The 17,636-nt window shown below is 37.5% G+C and overlaps 14 protein-coding genes across 14 annotated transcripts; 5 read left to right on the forward strand and 9 right to left on the reverse strand.

The window, feature by feature from the left end:
* Positions 1–177: 177 nt before the first annotated feature.
* Positions 178–1,041, forward strand: VICG_01240 (uncharacterized protein; the record flags this gene model as incomplete). Its single annotated transcript, XM_007604624.1, has 1 exon — positions 178–1,041. The coding sequence occupies one exon, from the start codon at positions 178–180 to the stop codon at positions 1,039–1,041; it is 864 nt and encodes a 287-aa protein (XP_007604686.1).
* Positions 1,042–1,198: 157 nt separating this feature from the next.
* On the reverse strand, positions 1,199–2,725 carry VICG_01241 (uncharacterized protein; the record flags this gene model as incomplete). Its single annotated transcript, XM_007604625.1, has 1 exon — positions 1,199–2,725. One exon carries the CDS (start codon positions 2,723–2,725, stop codon positions 1,199–1,201), a length of 1,527 nt encoding a protein of 508 aa, XP_007604687.1.
* A 974-nt stretch (positions 2,726–3,699) lies between these two features.
* On the reverse strand, positions 3,700–4,524 carry VICG_01242 (uncharacterized protein; the record flags this gene model as incomplete). The annotated part of the gene is made up of 1 exon (XM_007604626.1): positions 3,700–4,524. One exon carries the CDS (start codon positions 4,522–4,524, stop codon positions 3,700–3,702), a length of 825 nt encoding a protein of 274 aa, XP_007604688.1.
* Positions 4,525–4,760: 236 nt separating this feature from the next.
* Positions 4,761–5,834, reverse strand: VICG_01243 (uncharacterized protein; the record flags this gene model as incomplete). The annotated part of the gene is made up of 1 exon (XM_007604627.1): positions 4,761–5,834. One exon carries the CDS (start codon positions 5,832–5,834, stop codon positions 4,761–4,763), a length of 1,074 nt encoding a protein of 357 aa, XP_007604689.1.
* Positions 5,835–6,021: 187 nt separating this feature from the next.
* Positions 6,022–6,333, forward strand: VICG_01244 (uncharacterized protein; the record flags this gene model as incomplete). The annotated part of the gene is made up of 1 exon (XM_007604628.1): positions 6,022–6,333. A coding segment is annotated over one exon (312 nt), but the record flags the coding sequence as incomplete, so codon positions are not given.
* Positions 6,334–6,569: 236 nt separating this feature from the next.
* VICG_01245 (uncharacterized protein) lies at positions 6,570–7,865 on the reverse strand (the record flags this gene model as incomplete). Its single annotated transcript, XM_007604629.1, has 1 exon — positions 6,570–7,865. The coding sequence occupies one exon, from the start codon at positions 7,863–7,865 to the stop codon at positions 6,570–6,572; it is 1,296 nt and encodes a 431-aa protein (XP_007604691.1).
* A 229-nt stretch (positions 7,866–8,094) lies between these two features.
* VICG_01246 (uncharacterized protein) lies at positions 8,095–9,555 on the forward strand (the record flags this gene model as incomplete). Its single annotated transcript, XM_007604630.1, has 1 exon — positions 8,095–9,555. One exon carries the CDS (start codon positions 8,095–8,097, stop codon positions 9,553–9,555), a length of 1,461 nt encoding a protein of 486 aa, XP_007604692.1.
* A 1,048-nt stretch (positions 9,556–10,603) lies between these two features.
* Positions 10,604–11,266, reverse strand: VICG_01247 (uncharacterized protein; the record flags this gene model as incomplete). The annotated part of the gene is made up of 1 exon (XM_007604631.1): positions 10,604–11,266. The coding sequence occupies one exon, from the start codon at positions 11,264–11,266 to the stop codon at positions 10,604–10,606; it is 663 nt and encodes a 220-aa protein (XP_007604693.1).
* Positions 11,267–11,560: 294 nt separating this feature from the next.
* VICG_01248 (uncharacterized protein) lies at positions 11,561–11,953 on the reverse strand (the record flags this gene model as incomplete). The annotated part of the gene is made up of 1 exon (XM_007604632.1): positions 11,561–11,953. The coding sequence occupies one exon, from the start codon at positions 11,951–11,953 to the stop codon at positions 11,561–11,563; it is 393 nt and encodes a 130-aa protein (XP_007604694.1).
* A 235-nt stretch (positions 11,954–12,188) lies between these two features.
* On the forward strand, positions 12,189–13,694 carry VICG_01249 (uncharacterized protein; the record flags this gene model as incomplete). The annotated part of the gene is made up of 1 exon (XM_007604633.1): positions 12,189–13,694. The coding sequence occupies one exon, from the start codon at positions 12,189–12,191 to the stop codon at positions 13,692–13,694; it is 1,506 nt and encodes a 501-aa protein (XP_007604695.1).
* A 445-nt stretch (positions 13,695–14,139) lies between these two features.
* Positions 14,140–14,760, reverse strand: VICG_01250 (uncharacterized protein; the record flags this gene model as incomplete). The annotated part of the gene is made up of 1 exon (XM_007604634.1): positions 14,140–14,760. The coding sequence occupies one exon, from the start codon at positions 14,758–14,760 to the stop codon at positions 14,140–14,142; it is 621 nt and encodes a 206-aa protein (XP_007604696.1).
* A 450-nt stretch (positions 14,761–15,210) lies between these two features.
* Positions 15,211–15,705, reverse strand: VICG_01251 (uncharacterized protein; the record flags this gene model as incomplete). Its single annotated transcript, XM_007604635.1, has 1 exon — positions 15,211–15,705. The coding sequence occupies one exon, from the start codon at positions 15,703–15,705 to the stop codon at positions 15,211–15,213; it is 495 nt and encodes a 164-aa protein (XP_007604697.1).
* A 322-nt stretch (positions 15,706–16,027) lies between these two features.
* Positions 16,028–16,435, reverse strand: VICG_01252 (iron sulfur cluster assembly protein 1; the record flags this gene model as incomplete). The annotated part of the gene is made up of 1 exon (XM_007604636.1): positions 16,028–16,435. The coding sequence occupies one exon, from the start codon at positions 16,433–16,435 to the stop codon at positions 16,028–16,030; it is 408 nt and encodes a 135-aa protein (XP_007604698.1).
* A 161-nt stretch (positions 16,436–16,596) lies between these two features.
* VICG_01253 (uncharacterized protein) lies at positions 16,597–17,115 on the forward strand (the record flags this gene model as incomplete). The annotated part of the gene is made up of 1 exon (XM_007604637.1): positions 16,597–17,115. The coding sequence occupies one exon, from the start codon at positions 16,597–16,599 to the stop codon at positions 17,113–17,115; it is 519 nt and encodes a 172-aa protein (XP_007604699.1).
* Between the last annotated feature and the right edge of the window lie 521 nt (positions 17,116–17,636).

Below are 17,636 nucleotides of genomic sequence, written 5' to 3' on the forward strand. Positions count from 1 at the left end.
AAAGCATAGTTGACAGAATCATAAAATACTTGTTTTAGATATGGCCAATTTTAGGGGACTTTGCTATTTATAGACTAAATCAGCATATTTCTAGCATCCAACCGCTAAACTTTGGCAGTTGCATTCTTTTTCCTTTCTATCAAAAATATCTAATTTTTCTACCCAAGAGCCTGCGAGATGTGTCCGAAATCTGACAACTTCGTGAAAAACATCTTTGGCGGAGACTTCGATCCAAAGAAAAAGTATGTAATTGCCATACAAGGTGTGTCGACCAGTGGAAAGTCAACATTCGTGGAAAAATTAAAAGATGTGCTGGCGAATAGATGTAGGAAGTCCTGTAAAGTAGTGGCAGTGTCAACAGACAACTTTTACATGGACAATCCATTTAAAACACAATCGCAGGAGGAGATTGGCAGATATGACTTTGACAATCCAGCAGCCATAGACTGGAATGCAATGTTCAAATGCTTCAAATCATATCTCAGCGACGATAAAAAATGTACTAAAAGTTCGTATGATTTTATATCAAAAATTAGAAGCGAAACCCAAATTGAAAACCCAGGATTTAACGTAATTATTGTTGAAGGAATTTTTGCCCATAATTTATTTAATGAAAAAATTTTTAACGTTTCACAGTACGATAGTTTCAATTCCGCAAAGGAAGTAACGGCTCCATACATTGAGAACACGTACATTAACAAACTGCCAAAGTTTAAAATATTAAAGCTATTTTTAGACTTAGACAAAGAGACCATGCTTCGAGCCAGAATCAGAGTCGATAGACTAAGATCAAAAATGTCCAAGGAGGAGTCCATTGCCCGTTTCAATAACTTTGTGTATCCAGCGACTTTAAAGTGGGTAAAAACGGCAAACTCCTGCAACACTCATAAGATACTAGCAAGGGGTACCAGAAATATTGATGAGTGCAGCAAGGTATTTACTGAGATAGCAAACTTTTTTGGAGCAGGTATTACGGAGGAATATCTCAGCAGTTATCTGAGCCAACTGGCTAACGCTATTCATGAAGATGAGATGGATTAAATTAGTTATTTTTGATTAAACATCATAAATGCTTTGCTAATATAGAGACATTATTGTATAATAAAAAGTTGAGATACTCTCTTTGAATAGAACCATAGCTGTGTTGTCTATAATTTATTAAAAACAAACCATGGTTTAATGCCATAGCTGCAGTTTATCATTTCTTGATGAATAGCACCCTTTTATTGAGGTTGCAGGGTCTACCTAATATCTGTACATTAAGATTCTTTTGTTTGGCACATTTTGTTATATTTTCCAGTTCAATATTGGCTGTATAGTCAACATATTTGGTATCCAGCAGATCAAAAACAATGTTGTTTTTACAGTGCTGCAATTTTTCGGAAACACTTTGAATGTTCACGTGGGTTAGCGGACCCTGAACTTTAACAACCATTGTGTTTTCAACCTCCTGGAGCACCACCGAAGCTTCGCTGCCAACTTTCCGTGAGAAGTAGTACGAAATTGCAAGATTGGTAATGGTACCTAAAATAAGCACGATCAAAGCATTCATACTAGATACAACCGCAATAAAACTCAGAAATGCCAAAACAATCTTGTCGATTGTTGTAAGAGTGGGGAATAGCTGGAGATATCCAAGCATAATAGAAAACCCTATGAATTGCGATAAAAGAGAAATTGCAAATGTAGGAAGAAGGGGAGTGACGTACTGGTAAATAATAAAGAGAAAAAGCAGGGAAACACCTGCAAGTATGGAATGGAGCTTTTTATCTGCACCACATATTCTGAACAGAACTGAGCCAGTGCAACTAATATGAATTGGGAAGCGTAAAATAGAAGAAAAAAGACTTGCTAGTCCAAAGCTTCTCAGTTCTTTGTCGTAGTCAACGTCCAAGTTGAAGTGTTTTGAGTAGTATGGCAGTGTTGTAGAAAATGAAATTATTGGAGAAATACCAACTGTGGTAACTTGAGCAAGGTTGTACACCAACTTCTTTAAATCAATCGTGCCCTTAGTTGCCGAATGCATGAATGAACTGCAGTTCAGCGGAGTGCCTTCATCTGTGATAAAGAGACCATTCTCTACTAAAAATTTAGGATCATAAAATACTTTTGACAAATTCATCAAAACTATCAGGGCTATCAGGTACAGTATAAGAAACCTTGGGTTTTTTGTTGATTTCAGAATAGCCATGGCTATAACAGTAATTGCGAAGGAAACAAAGCAAAGAGCAATTGACAGTTCTGTTTTATTTTCAACCAGAAGTCTTTTGAATCCTACGTAGATGTTAAAGACTGCTGTAGCAACCATCAAAGAGTCTATGACATTTAGCGGTATTTTTGACAGTATGCTGCCCATTTTAAACAAGTATATCGAAAGGCAAATGAAGAATGTTAAGAGAGAGGCCAACGAAAGGCATAGAAGGGTGTTAGTTAGCGCATCTTCAGGGTTTGTATAGCTCTGGGATATTAATTTTGAAGATTCAAAAAGCTCAAACATTGGAATGACTAAAAATCCGCTGTCAATTGAAGAAAAGATTGGAAAAGATATCTGTCCACAGAGGGTTGAAACAAAAAAAATACACTTTGACTCATCTTTAAACCATCCAAAGCCATTTTCCAGCAGCAAGGGACCGAATGTTTCTATGAATATCGGCGTGATTATCAATACACTGAAGATTGAGAGCATGTATGAGACGAGCCTTTTGTATACGAGTGCGTATCTCATGGGCAAATTTCTCAAATAAGTTTTAGAGATATAAAGGAGAAATCCTCCTTAATTAAGCTTAACCACGTAGTCTCATGCATGTTCAACAGAGCTCCACCTGTCGAAATGATACACGGTGCAATATAGAAGAGCAAACAGTATTAGTAAACTAGTAGCTAAATAGAATATAGCATAGACATCCAAAAGATCGTTTTAAGCTACAACTTTATTTACTTAATCCTTTTTCATGCACAGCACTCCGGGTGCAATACACGCGACGGCTAGTAACAAGTATACAACTGTAATGAGCCAGAACCATCCTCCAAGGTCTCCAGCACCATCGACTGCAGTAAGTGTTAGATAATATATACCACCCTCTAATGATGTTTTGACACTAGTAAAGAGACCACATAGTAACAGTACTATACCTATTGTAGCAAATATAGCTCCTAGTATAAACAGAACAATGCTTAAAGGCTTACGGCCTGAACCTGACGACGACTGTGTATCTGCCATGGTATTAGAAGATAAAGTTTTCTTATATATTTTTTATTTTCAAACAGCATCAATGGACAAATTAATTCCGAGGTTTTAAAACATAATGAACAAATGAGCATTGTCAGGAAATTGGTGTAGCCAATCAGAAAAACGTCATAATTGATAGATGCTAATCAAACTAATGCTTGTATCATTTGGTGTTATATCGTAAAATAGAAAATACTTGGATGAAATCAGCTGTCAGTGAGTAGAGATGCTGGCGAGCATGCATCATCAAATAATTGAGCCAATGAAAACCATTCAGATCTCTATTACGATGCTATCTCAACCAACAGCCTGCCTAGCATGTGAGCGAATTGCTGATTTAGATAGAAAACCGTTATCGGCTGCCGACGTAAGATAGTAATATCTAATCAAAGCAAACATACTGTGCATTTTGAATTACAAATTTATCTTATATCTCGTGCTTATTCATATATGCATATTAATTCTACAGTTCAAAATGATTGGCCGCAGCTAGCCGAAGGAACTGTTTCATCGGGTGGTATGTCAATTCTTTCTATTTTGATTTTTTTTGTTTTTAAAACAATGCCATATTTTGTACTTTCAAGGCTGTTTACCCTGAATGCTCCAACAGAGCTAACTTTCAACAGCTCAAGATAGCCGATGTAATATGACGTTTCATGAGGAAAGAGCAAGTTAGAGCGGATCTGAATAATGTTATCGAAAAAGACAGACGTTTCTTCATCAACAAGGAACTTTGGAAGCGAGAGAAACACAGTGTGTTTATTTAGTCTAGCATATTTTTTAATTTCAAAAAGAGTCTTAAAAATTTGATCGGGTGTAAACTGTCCAAAAAGTGGCGAAAAAAGAGAGAAGATCACCGTCTTTAAGGCTTCCTTCGATTTCAAAATGCATAACAGTTCATCTAAACTATTCACTATCATTTCTTTGGGCAATGGCTGCTTCGACAGTAAGTTCCATTTGAACTTCGGTTCAGCGGGGCTCATGCTTTTATAGCGCCAGGCTATGAGTAGGTTTTTTGGTACTTCTGGCTCTTCTTCAGATTCCTTTTGCGCATAAAGGAATCTCAGAAGCAGCTTGTCTTCGCAGCTAAGCACAAGACATTGCTGGTTTCTGTCGGTGCATGAAGAAACGAATGTTTGAAGCATTGTATTATGGAAGAACGAGTTTTGATCCTCGTAGATGCAGCTTACGGTTCCATCGGAAAGCTCTATAAGCTTGTCTAATGTGGGAATGCCACTTGAAATCGAGCTTGAGGATGTTTCAGAGGGTTTTTGGCACTTTACAAAGCCGCTCATTTTAATGCTTGGAGGGCTTGAGAATACAAAAACGATTCATGGTGTTGAAAGGTTGTCTCTATGACTGCAAACAATAAAGTCCAATGCTAAAGGCCAGTTCGTTGAAGTGAAAAGCAAAAGCATGTAGAAATTCTACTAGATAGATAGCTAATGTTAAGTAAATGAACATATTTATTAATTATGTTTGAAATACAGTCACACAGCCAGGCCACAAAGCAGCAATGCACCACACAGTTTTAGCTCCCAATCCGACCTGAAATAGCATTCAATAAGTCTTCGGATTTTTCAAAGTTTTCAGTGATTTTTTCAATAAAACGCTCAAACGACGGCAAGCTTTTCATGTTCTGCAAAACACCAACGCTTTTTGATATCCTGTTTTGATAAAACTGTGCAGTGTTTTCAATTATCACAGAAAACAACTCAACGATGCACGTGGCTTCAAAGCAGTTTGGATCATCAAAGTCTTTGAATACCCCAGATAAATGTACTTTACGGTCTAGGCTCCTGCACAAGATACCTTCTAGAATTAAAATAGTATTTTCCCAGATTATGTTGGCTAACACTTGTGTATTATCGTTTCCAACATCCTTGTTGTCCAAAAACTCATCCACAAGTCTATCTTTAACTTTATCCTCATCTAGCTCTGAAGTGTCTATCATTGCACAATCTTCTTTAATACTATTGGCCATGCCACTATTGCGTTGTGCAGCTAGCTGATGCAGACTTTGTTCGGAGTTGACTGCATTTTCTGCTATTCTCAGATCCCCAACCTTATACTGTTTGACAATTTCCATCAAAATTCCATATTTGTAGAAATTGGCTTCGTTATCTCCTTCAAAGTCAAGATACACGACATTATTGAATATGTGCTTGAGCGTTGTTCTGGAAAAACTTCTGTATAGTAGCAGCTGATGTGTCCAAAACAGTACATTTCTGGACACAACCTTGTCATCAAGAAAGGAGAGCTTTTCGTAAATAATATCGTCAATTACCACGAATGGATTTAGAGAAACCAAGTTTCTTATGTATTGTTTCATAAAGTACTGGTCCTTACTTTTTATGAAATAGAATAACTCCGGAAATGTTTCCGCGTGTTGTCTTAGACTTTTACAATTGTCAAATCCTGTGTTTTCAATATTTTTGAAGTCGTAAATACAAAAGACTGCATCTATCCACAAATCTCTTGGAAATGCACCAGCATCATTGGAATGGATGATTGCCATCAGACCTTTAGCTAGCATTTCTTTACTAAATTCTTTGTCTTTATTGTTTTTGGTGTGAGAAGACCATTCTATGCTGTAAAAAGACATTCAATCAAACAGGGGCTAACAAAAAGTACCGTAGCCTATAATATGGTGCTGGTTCTTTAGGAGCTAGGTGCTGTAGAGATTGGATATGCATTGAAAATGAGCATTGAGCTGCAACTTAGCATTGCAATTCTACTACAATCATCTCCATTATGTAACATGGTTTCAATTCCAAAACATTAAAACTCCAGAGACAAGTCTTACAATGGGGAGCGAAGCCCAGCCAGGTGTTAGATGGAGCGCATTTAAAATATTAATCACACTAATTTTGATGGGGCTTGCAGGATACTGTATTTACATGGCGTTTGAACCAATAGTAGTGGAATCTGACTACAGCCTTAAAAGCTGGGTCAGCTTAATTTTTGCTGCCCTGATGGTTTTTTTCATTTTTAGCATATTTAAGGTGCATAGAAATTACCAATTTGTTTTCTGGGCGTGCAGCTTTGGAATGTTTATCTTCGTGAGTTTTATGTTTTTCAACTACGACAGTCTATTTGATTGATCCGTAGAACCGGCAAGTCTGGAAACTATTTGATTAAATGCTTGCCTACTTACACTACCAGCAAAAGACACTTCTTTTTCTTGGATACAGCTGACCAGGTGGACCATTCTTTCACTAATAAATTATATCTTTGTATCAACAGCATAACACTGTGTTCTACTCTGACCATACAGACTTATTTAAAAATAGCCAGCAGCAATGGAAAAGGAAGTAATGTGAACGAATACTGTTTATTGTTAAATTTTCATTACGTTAATCCTGCCCAGCTCACTTCCAAACACCTTACTTTTCTTCTGAAGCTCCGCAACCAGCCTGGCATTTTCATTTCTCAGGGCCTTGTTTTCAGCCGCCTTCTTGTCCAAGTATTTTTTACAAATCAATAGCTCATTTTTAGCCTCTCCAAATTGATTTTTGAATTCCTGAAGAATGGCCTGTGTCTTTTTATCCATTCCGCCTTTGCTATTTGCAGTGGACTGGGCTGCATTTGCCGCCTCCTTCTTCAACACATCCATCTTTCTGTATATTTCGGCATGTTTTTCCTTGAAGAACACTATGATGCCATTCAGGCTTGTGTACTTTACTTTTAATTTAGACATTAGATTTCTATTCTCGTCGGAAATATAGCAGAATGCTTTAAACTGCGCTAACTTTTCACTGAGATCCACCAAACTTGCAGAAACCCCCGAAAGCTTCTGTAAAATTAGTATCTTGAATTTATCCATACCGTTAAGATAAATCCTGTGTTCCTTATTTATCTTCTCAACTGTTTCCTGAGTACATTTTAATTTAAACTCACAGTCCTGCTTCTGTCTCTGAAGGTCATCAACCTGTGTCCTTAAGGTTGTTTCAATCGACCTCATCTCATCCAATACACTCTTATCTCTCATCTGTGCATTTAGAGTAGCCTTTAAGTCTGAGATAATGAATGAACTGTTCTTTTCCTTTTGCAACGCTGCATCCAACTTCTTTTTAAGGTTCTCAACCTCAAACATCCTATTTTTAACCTCTGTCTCCGCCTCCCTTTTGAAGCTTTCATACTCTTGCTTAATTTCATTATAGTGGTTTTCATATTCGTATCTTATTTGTTCATTTTGTTTTTCAAGATTTTGAATCGTCGATCTTAATTCATTTAACTCATTCTTAACCATACCTGTTTCTTGTATTTCCCTGTTGAACTTTTCCAATCTTAGAAGTAGTCTTTTATTTTCATCCTCAAGCAGGCTGTTCTTCTCATTGCAGCCAGCAAGCTCCTGACTGTATTTATTCTCCAGAAGTCTCTTTTCCTGCAGAATATTCTCATATGCCTTGTTTAGATTATCAAGGGAATTTTGCATCTCCTGCTTCTGGACCAAGAGTGCGTCCATCTCCTGCTTATTTTCATAAAGAACCTTTGGAATGTTGGAGTGAGCCAGCTGTGCTTTTAACTCAAAGTTTTCTGTTTTGAGATGGGCTATCTCATCCTCATAATCCTTTACACATCTTACATTTGTTAGTGGGTTGAAGTGTAATGAAAATGACCTATTGTTATCCATCAATGGGGTGTGGCAGAATTTTCTGAAAATAGGCGGGACAGATGCAAAGCATCAGAAAACGAGTAGCTGTGGCATTTACATATCAGACACTTAGTTTAGTGCCATAGTCTCTTTATGCATTATGTAAAAGACTGCCTGTTCGACAAGAGTATACTTAAGGAATTTGTCACATTATCCTCCCGTGCTTTATTTGTACTTACTGGCTCTAATTTTTGACTCAACCCTCCAAATGGTCCCAATTCTCATCGGATCACAGACTGGAAATGGTCTTCATCTTGCAAAGCTGCTAAACAAAGAAATACCGAATACATTTACACTTGCAATTAATGAGTTTGACATTCTGAAAATCAACGAATTTCCATTTATCATATTTATCATGTCAACACACGGGGACGGGCAATGCCCATTCAACATGTCCAGAATGTACAATTTGCTAGTATCTCAGGGTGCCAAGAAGCATAATAAAGATAGTCTGCTGTTCAATTTTAAATTTGCCATGCTGGGGCTGGGTGACTCTTCATACCAAAAATACAACTACTGTGCCAGAATTTGTAGTGAAAAAATGCAGCATTTGGGTGCAAAGTGCATTGTTCAAGAATTGTGCGATTCACAGGATCCAAATGGAATGTATGATGGATATAGAAGATTCAAGGAGAGTATTGCTGCTATTTACTCTTCAGAATTGTGCAGTAATCTTACTGGAGAAAGTGTAAAAAACGAAAATATTAAAAAATATAAAGCCAAAATAGTATCAAATAGAGAACTGACCCCGCAGGGCTATGAACATATGGTATATGAAATAATCTTTGACATTCCAGAATATATTGATTTTTATCCTGGAGATTGCTTGTCAATTGTGCCTGAAAATACGATCGACTTAAGAGAGTATTTTAATTTTCCAGACAATCAAATCGAATTTCTCAGGAAGAACATTGACTTTTTTGCAACTGTTCAGCAAACAAGCTTTATAGAGCTCTCTAGTTTCACAGATTCAGACGTCTTCAGGGAGAAGCTACTTGAAATATCCCAAGACTATGACCTGTACTATGACTATGTTATTATCCCTAGAAGAAATATCATAGAGATTATAGAAGATTTCAAGCTGGGTGTTACATTTGATTTTTTGAAGGGCCTTAACAGCATTTATCCCAGATACTTTAGCTGCACTATGACTCAAGAGCAAGGCAATGGCGAGAGCAGAGCTCGATATCATGTTTTGTACAATATTGTGCGATACAAAACATACTTAGACAAGGAACGATTGGGCCTATGCTCACAATATCTTACAACACTGGCACCAGGCGATTGCATCAATATAGGAGTAACAAGAAGTTCACTGTTCTTCGAAGAAAAGAATCTTCTGTTCTTTGCAACTGGCACTGGAGTGACACTCCCAAGGTCAGTAATTCATTTTTTCAAACATAAAACTGTTAAAATTTTCTATGGTTTTAGATATTATGATAAAGACCAGCTATGCAAGGAAGAGTTCTCGGAAAATGTAGATATCACATATGTAGCCAGTAGAGATGAAAAGAAATATATAATGGATGCATACAGGGAGTCGCCGGTGGATAACATTGATTCATGGCTTGTTTTTGCGAGTGGAAATTGCAGGATAAATAGGAGCGTGCATCAGGTTTTGAAAGACGTGCATGGAAAAGACGTGGTATTCCAGTCCGAGACCTGGTAATGGATTGGCACACTGCAGAGCTGCCACTTAACTCAACCACACCAATCAATGGCATATTTGTAGTGGTTGACAAGAAACAAGCTTACTTGTTGAAATTGTAATATGGATCATATAATAAAATTTGATATCTATCATAATCCAAATAAATAAGGTAATATTATGCATGACAGCCCTATCAAAACATTTGACGCAGTCGTACCTAATGCGTTTTAGATTTAAAGACGCATATTGGTTTAAGACCAAACAAAAGTTTTAGGTGAAAGCAAGGTCGGCCAGCATACGTTAGTTGCCAGTGGCATATGCCCTAGTCCATCCACAGGCCTATTTACCATGTCTCTTTGTTTGTATTGGTATTGCCTTCATTATTTGTTTACATTGCTTTATTTGAATTAATTTATTAAATTAAATCAACAATTTTCAAATATAAAAAAGAATTCTAGCAAGCCCATAATGAAATCTTTAATTGTTAAACTTTTCTCGGTGTTAATTATGGGAGTATATGCTGCTAAAGAAACCAAGAAGTCCACCACTTCAACAAGCAATCCCAATGTTGATAATCAGGACCCAAATGATCCGAACGCAGCCGACAACCAAACCACAACTTCAGATACCAGCTCATCACATACAATACCTGGTCTTGTGTTCGCTGTAGTCCTCCTGGTTACAGGTCTTACAATGTAATAAACTGGTTGATTCAAGTCTTTGTTTAACACAGGATATAGGGTTTAGTTAAGACTCGTATTTTCTTTATGCCGGTTCCTATCCCAGGGACGCAAGTTTATGAACTATGTGCTGCCACCCGTCAATACAGAAGACGTTGTGACACAAGATATAACGATGCGTTTAATATAATGGAATTGGTTTATTGATCTGAGGACAGCTTTCCCAACCATTTGCTGATTGAGACCTTGAGTTTATAATGTACAACCTGCCTAATCAATATGCTTAGCCTAAACAACTAAAAGGCATATGGCCAGTATCGAAATATTAATCATCTTGCTAGACCATAATCGGTTTGCTCAACCTATACACCAATGCTCGTTTCTACCTACAGCCTTACATTGTCTCCCGATGAACTCGCCTGTGTCACCACCCATTCTCTATCTTCATCTATTCCTTTCTTAATATAATCAGTAAATTTCTTCATTATCGGATTTTTAAAATGAATTCTTCTGAGATAATCAAAGACTGTTGCTTCTGAAAAACTATTAAAAAGAACATCAAAATCAGCATTTCTAGCTTGCGACTGCTCCTCAATCAGCATTTTTACAAAAGACCATATTTTTTCTTTTTCTAAGCATTCCTTTCCACCCTGTGTCGATATTTTTTTGTAAATCACCAGACTTACTGTACTTAGTGCTTGAAAATCCGGATCTTCCTTGATTTTAGGATATTCGTTGATAATGGTCTTGAAGCACTCAAATCCTTTCAGAAACACGGCCATGTCATCGCCATGCCTGTTCTGAAGAAACTTATCTTCGTAGAATCTTAGCATTTGCAGGACTTTTAGATACATCTCCTTCAAATATAGCTGCTTGTCCAGAGGAAGACCTTCCGATCTGATTCTTTTACAAAGGACTGTTGCAATCTGAAGACATGTAGCAGCTATGCTTGGCGAAGACCCACTCTGGTATATCTCAATAGCTTTTGAGAGTATGTAGTCATAGTAAAAGACATCTACAAGAAATTCGTCTGTTGCAATGTTTTCCATGAGGTGAAAATTTTTGAAAATGCTGTCATAAAGTAACAGTGATACAGAAATAAACTAATATGAACGGAACATACGATTAAGAGGTTAAAAACTGCATCGCTTCAAAAATTTAATCTGCAGAACAGCAAATGAGCTGGATAAATCCTATAATCGAGAGGTAAATAATTCTTGGAGTAATTTGGTGTGTTGCAATAAATCTGTATTATATACTCGAGCTAGTTGAGCTGTGCTTTATTTCGAATTCGTTCTGCTTCTTCTCAATATTATAATGCGAAAATTTAAAACTATATTTGTTTATCCAAACAATTTGAACATCAACGAATATAAAAGACCCGAGATGGCTATTCCCATGAGCTGTGCAGAGAAGTCAGGATAGCTTGAAATATCTCTAATTAATTGAATGTTTCCATTGCCGTCTCTCACACCAATCTCAATTCCTCTTTCGATATCATCCTCATACTCATGCATTTTTCTTGGTGGTTTGATTATTTTGAACTTTCTTCCAAAGTATCTCGGATGATCCGACTTTTCAGCTCCAAGCACGATGCAGTGTGCAGGAATGGTGATCCAAGACTTAACATCTGTCAGGATAGTGGATGAATATGATGATTGACTGACTATGGAAGGCTTGGAGAATGCAATGAGTAGCATAGTAATACACCGCAGGGTAAGGTATGTTTTAATCATCATTGGGGCACTGCCCAAGCTATGATATATAGAACTTTGTTATGTCTGGAAAGAATAAAGATGGTTTTTTGAAGTCTGTACTGTATATCTCAGCAGTTCTTAGCATGTGAATGGCCATGCTTAATGTTTGTATGGCGTCTGCAGATCAATAAAATATTTTGATACTACCATCGAGCCATCCTAGATTTCTTTTGTCCAAACCTCTTTTTATTTTTACATTTTCCTTCCCTCTCCCATGGGAAATACTCAGTCAGTGCCAAAACATAACTTCTACCTCACAAAAGTATCAAACACTGACCTACCGCTGGTTCCCTTTATACACACAATTGTTGGCTACAATGCCACTCCTGTCAAGGACACAGATCCTCTTGTGCTCAGAGAGATTCTAAACACCCAGGATTTGTGCCTTGAAGTATTTGATATTTTACTTAATAGGCGGTTCAAGGTAACAATACCCAAGTTTGGTGATAGTACAGAGAAGCTGGGAATAAACGTCATTAAATTAAAGAGCATACCCACTCTTTTGAAGATACAGATTATATCAGTGAAGGAGTCATCAAACACACTCCTTAAAACAGGTGACTGTATTGTTGGCATTGAAAATTCCCATGTTGAGAGTGAAGACGAGTTATTCTATGAAATCAAATCAACTAGGAAGATAGGACTGGTAGTTCTGCGAGGCAATAAGGGATATGTCGTGGAATGTGAAGGTACAGAGCTAGGATGCGAGATAGGATGTGGACTATTATATTCAATACCTGAAAGGGAGTATTTTATGAGTGAGTATACAGGAAGGATAAAGAAGGAGGTTGAAGAGTCAAGCACTGTTTCAAGCCAAGGTGAACAAGTCAACTCAGATATTGTGGGAATAACAAATGTTGAAAATCAGGATCAAAAGACCAGTTCAGGTAGTGCCAGTATCCAAGTTGGCAGCGACGTAGATGATCAAAAAATGGATTCAAATAACAACATTCTGCTAGAAAAGGAATTTACTAATAATTTTAATAGTTCAAACATGTATTTCATATCTCAATCTGTGAAAGACTCGATAAAAGAGGCTATTATTGAGAACAGCGATAATTTGAATACAGTTGTTTCACTGGGAAGTACAGCCATAACCCAGGATCATCTACCGGCGATGAAATCTGTCGGATCTCTGTGCGAGCAAAAAGAAATGGCCACAACGGGCACTTTCAATATGAGTGAAATAGGAAAGTCGATTGAGGATATAGAGAACAGCACAGCAGACGACAATACTAATGCAAAAAGCCGTCCTGAAAATGACAGATCTCATCCACAGATACCTGAAAGGCTTGCAGAAGGCGCGCCTGGTAAACATCCGTTCAACGTCGTACACAGTGATAAAACAGCCAGCTACGTTTACAGGTCCCCACGCAATAATATCAAGAACCAGAGCATCCACTCCGCCGTGCCTATCAACCAGGTAAATGCCAGCCGTATTTACGACGAGGCAGAAGTCCCTAGTGAAAACCAATACTTCCAGGGCCAGCATACAAAAAATGACGACGAGCATGCCAATGTCGTTAGTTCAAGTGTGGTCTGTAAGGAAAATTATATCTTCAAGGACGGAGAGATGAAAATGAAAGATGACGTTTTTGAAGAGAGAAGGCATGATGAAAATGCTAAAAAGAACTGGAAAGACATTTTTGAAGAGGATGATGAAAGCTTGCCTTTTGATGAAAAGAGAAAGGATGTTGCTAATAGTATTAAGGATTTGTAGTAATTAAAAAGACACTCAGCATTCATGTTTGTAAAGATACTAACTGTTGTTTGGTATTATTTTCCGTGGTTAAAAAGTTTTTATTTGCATCCCTTATTCGTCACGCAATGTTGGCTGGGGCCTTTAACACGAAGTACAACAATGCAGAGCAATATAGTCCATCGCTGGAAAGAGTCGAAGCAAAGAAGAAAGCACCAGGCAGTGCTGGCCACAGACAGCGGCTTACATCCTCTCAGACAGATGTTGTTTTTAAATTGACAAATAGAAGCATTCTTGGGTCGAGCTTTAAAAATGTAGAGTACGACCCAGAAAAGGATCAGCTTGGGAGGATTATGTGAGAACCATCCAAACACACAATAGAGTCCAGAAGAATGTTAAAAATACCAAATAAACCAAACACTGATACTGCAAAAATATAAATTAGCTTAAGACTGTACAACTTTATTTACAGCAAAATAGCCGATGCAATTGCCATGCATGCAAAAATGGAACAGAAAATTCCAGAGGCCGAGTTGGTGTTCTTTCTCTTCTTTCCAGAAGTGGTTTTGGTGCCCTTCTCGTTCTTATTAACGGGCTTGTTAGTGTAAGTTGTATTCTTATCGCTCTCTGCACTATGTAGCTTCTGGGCAATGGAATTGTCCTGCTCAGCCGTTCTACTAGGCACCCATGCTTGTGACTTCTGGTCGAGGGCGAATGGTCTAGAGTAGATATCCTGGCCATCTTTCCTATACATGACACAGTAGTGTGCATCCTTATCATATCCCTCTGGGAATACTAGCTCCATACTGTTGGACATATTGGTCCTCTCTGATGGGTACTGGATGACAGGTGACCAGCTGTATTGGTCATCTGGAGTCCTAGTCTTCATTAAGTAGAATGAGCCACCTGGCTGAGCGGTATGATTTACCATTGCATGTGGCTGGGATCCTACCATTTTAACACCATCAAGATTGACATACGACCTGGGTCTGGATGCAACGGGTGCTGCAGATACGGCGGAGGTGTTTGAGGAGGGCTTAGTACTTGTCTTGCATGAAATAAGACTTAGCAGAGATAGTATTAACATTTATGGGGTGCTCTAGTTATTTTTTATAATAAATAGGCAATATTTTGAAAGTATTAAAATTTTATTAAAATTAATTTGATCTATTTATATAAACAAACAAAGTAAAAGTTGTAAAGATGAGAATGATGGGTTGCATGGTGGCTGTGCGGTGCTTAGGATTGTTTCTAGATCAGGCCTACATTTTCACAATTTTTCTGTATAACCTGCTATTTGAATTCATTTTGCAAACGATTTGATTTTGTTTACATTCCAGCTATTTTCGATGCTGAGGTATTCATTGGCTATACACGTTGAGCAGCACTAAACATGAAATAAAGAATACTGTAATATGAACAGATACCCTAAATTATATCGGCAGAATCCTTGGAGAAGAGTGATAAATGGAGCAACAATTTTGAATATGGCATTTGATATTAAAATTATGTACTACTAAAAACTTTGATCAAAATTTTATTGCAAAATAGACATTGATTTTCTTCTTTTTCTGTACAGAGCTGTTGAAAGCCCAATAAGTCCAAGCACACCCGTAATTCCCATTGCAATCTGGAACCGCAGATCCTTCCAGAACTTTTTCTTAACTGCAGATGATAGTGCAAATTGCTTTCTATCCGCATCATATGTCCAGTTTTCGCTAAACGCATGACCGCCTTCCTCAAAGGTGTATTGGAAGCTGTACGTTGTACCTTCAACAGCTAGGTCTTCTGGAATTTCGATTCTGGAATATCCATTTGACTGCGGAGAACCAACAGGCGTTAGTCTTACCCTTGCAACAGCCTGGTCATTCTTATCATCAATAACCTCAAAAATTGTAACTTCGGAGACAGCCTCAGCAGGAGTAAGAGAAAAATCACAAAAGTGTCCGGTTTCGTCCTTTCCAAAGACAAGAAATTGTGTTAATTCTTTGGTGCTGATCAGGTTCAACAAGGCCAATAGTTGCAATAGCATGGCCGACATTTCATTCACATTTTTATAAATAAAAATATTTGTATTTACTCTTTTAATTAATAATTGATAATCTCAAAACAAATAAAAATAGCAATAGAAAATGATAGAGGAGAGCACTTATAAGTACTTCTTCTTCAAGAAGGCAAAACCGAACAGTAGATTAGTAAGACAGACACTCCCGATGGCCTGTGGTAGCCATTCTTGAAGGAGCGGCAAGGCCTGTGCATCATACATCTACAAGCATTACCATGAGTATAAATAGCTTTGAGCATGGAAAAGGACGTCATTTTGGACTAGATGGTGCCTGCGTCTGCCTATCTATTTAAATTAGTGAATTTTTGGACTTGTAATTTTTGATTGCCGATTTTATTGCATCCTCTGCAAGCATCGAACAGTGCAATTTTATTGGTGGAAGTGATAGTTTTTGAGCAATTTGGTCGTTACTAATTCTTAGCGAATCTTCAATGCTCTTTCCCTTGACTAGCTCTGTTGCAAGACTGGACGATGCTATGGCACTTCCGCAGCCGAATGCTTTGAATTTTGCATCTACGATTTCGCCATTATCATCGACTTTTATCTGAAACTTCAGAACATCTCCACAAGCTGGGGCTCCAACTACTCCTGTTCCTATGTTTTTGCCATCATCAAATGATCCTATGTTTCTCGGATTGTTGAAATGGTCCATAACCTCGGTTGCATACTTTGTGTCAATCTTTTGAATACTTGTCATGTGGGCCAAAAAGAAAATTGAAACTAAGGATGAGGATTCACAAGTAAAGACAGACATGCAAGCATTCAGATACAACGCGTAAGTTAGTTTGAAGACAGCAACATCCATTCTACAATCGACCATTGTCGGTTTTTGTTCCAAATATTTTCTTTTGGTTGCCCATGGAAGAAGAGTCGCTTTGCTTCTACGACCAAAATTTTCTGACACAAAACCAGCTAACACCAGAAAACATAATTCAATACTTTTCTTTCTCTCCGTTTTACGATAAAGGCTGTCTGAATGAGATTTTGAAAATGCAGAGCCAATTTGCAAATATTGACATTTCCCACAAACTAACAACTCTTCCTGGAATATATTACATTCTCGAACACCATAACACAGATCTTTTCATAATTGCAAAGAAAAAGAACACTGATCAGAAGACCGCAACACTCAAAGTGTACTACTGCATGTACGGATATATTTACTGTGCGCCCACCGCTAGAGCCGTATCAAATTCCAAAGCTATTGATTGTCTTTCATATTTAAATGAGGCATTAAACAAATATGAAGAAATAAAAAGCTTTGATTGGCTCAGGGGATTTCAGCTTAGAGCTGACGAGGGAAACAGTGAATCGCAAGCAGATGATGTAAAATTTGTATTTGAGACCTTGCACGACTTTGAAGCAAAAAATAAGTAAAAACTACACAATATTCCAGGCCTTGATAAAGTTAGAGCACGTGATTTTTTAAAACAATCGAGTGCCAGTTTGAGTATATGCGATTGTTGATCGCAAGTGCAAGCTCTCTTTAACACACATCTACTATGGTGTTGCACAATAGTAACACATCACTATATTTTGTGGCGCCTTTTTAATCCAATTATGTTGTAGAACCCATTGAAACGTGCCTTTTATTGATTTCTGTAACGTTTGTATTAAATCTTTAATATAAATCATATAAACGTTTTGATTATTCATCTGTAAGCCAGGGAAAATAGCTGAATATACTATAGTTGGATTGAAGTACTCTGCGATAAAAATGAAAGAGGAATCACTGCGCTGTATGCTGTATGGGCAAAACTGCCGTAGATATACAGTTTTTGATTAAGAATCGCCATAGCGATAGATCAATATACTAAAACAAACCGATCTAATCGAAGCCTGGTAACTGAGCAAAAACTATGAATGCACTACCACATAAATATCCAAGGATAACCTTG

This window comes from Vittaforma corneae (assembly GCF_000231115.1).
Source record: "Vittaforma corneae ATCC 50505 unplaced genomic scaffold supercont1.10, whole genome shotgun sequence".
NCBI classification, from domain to species: Eukaryota; Fungi; Microsporidia; family Nosematidae; genus Vittaforma; species Vittaforma corneae.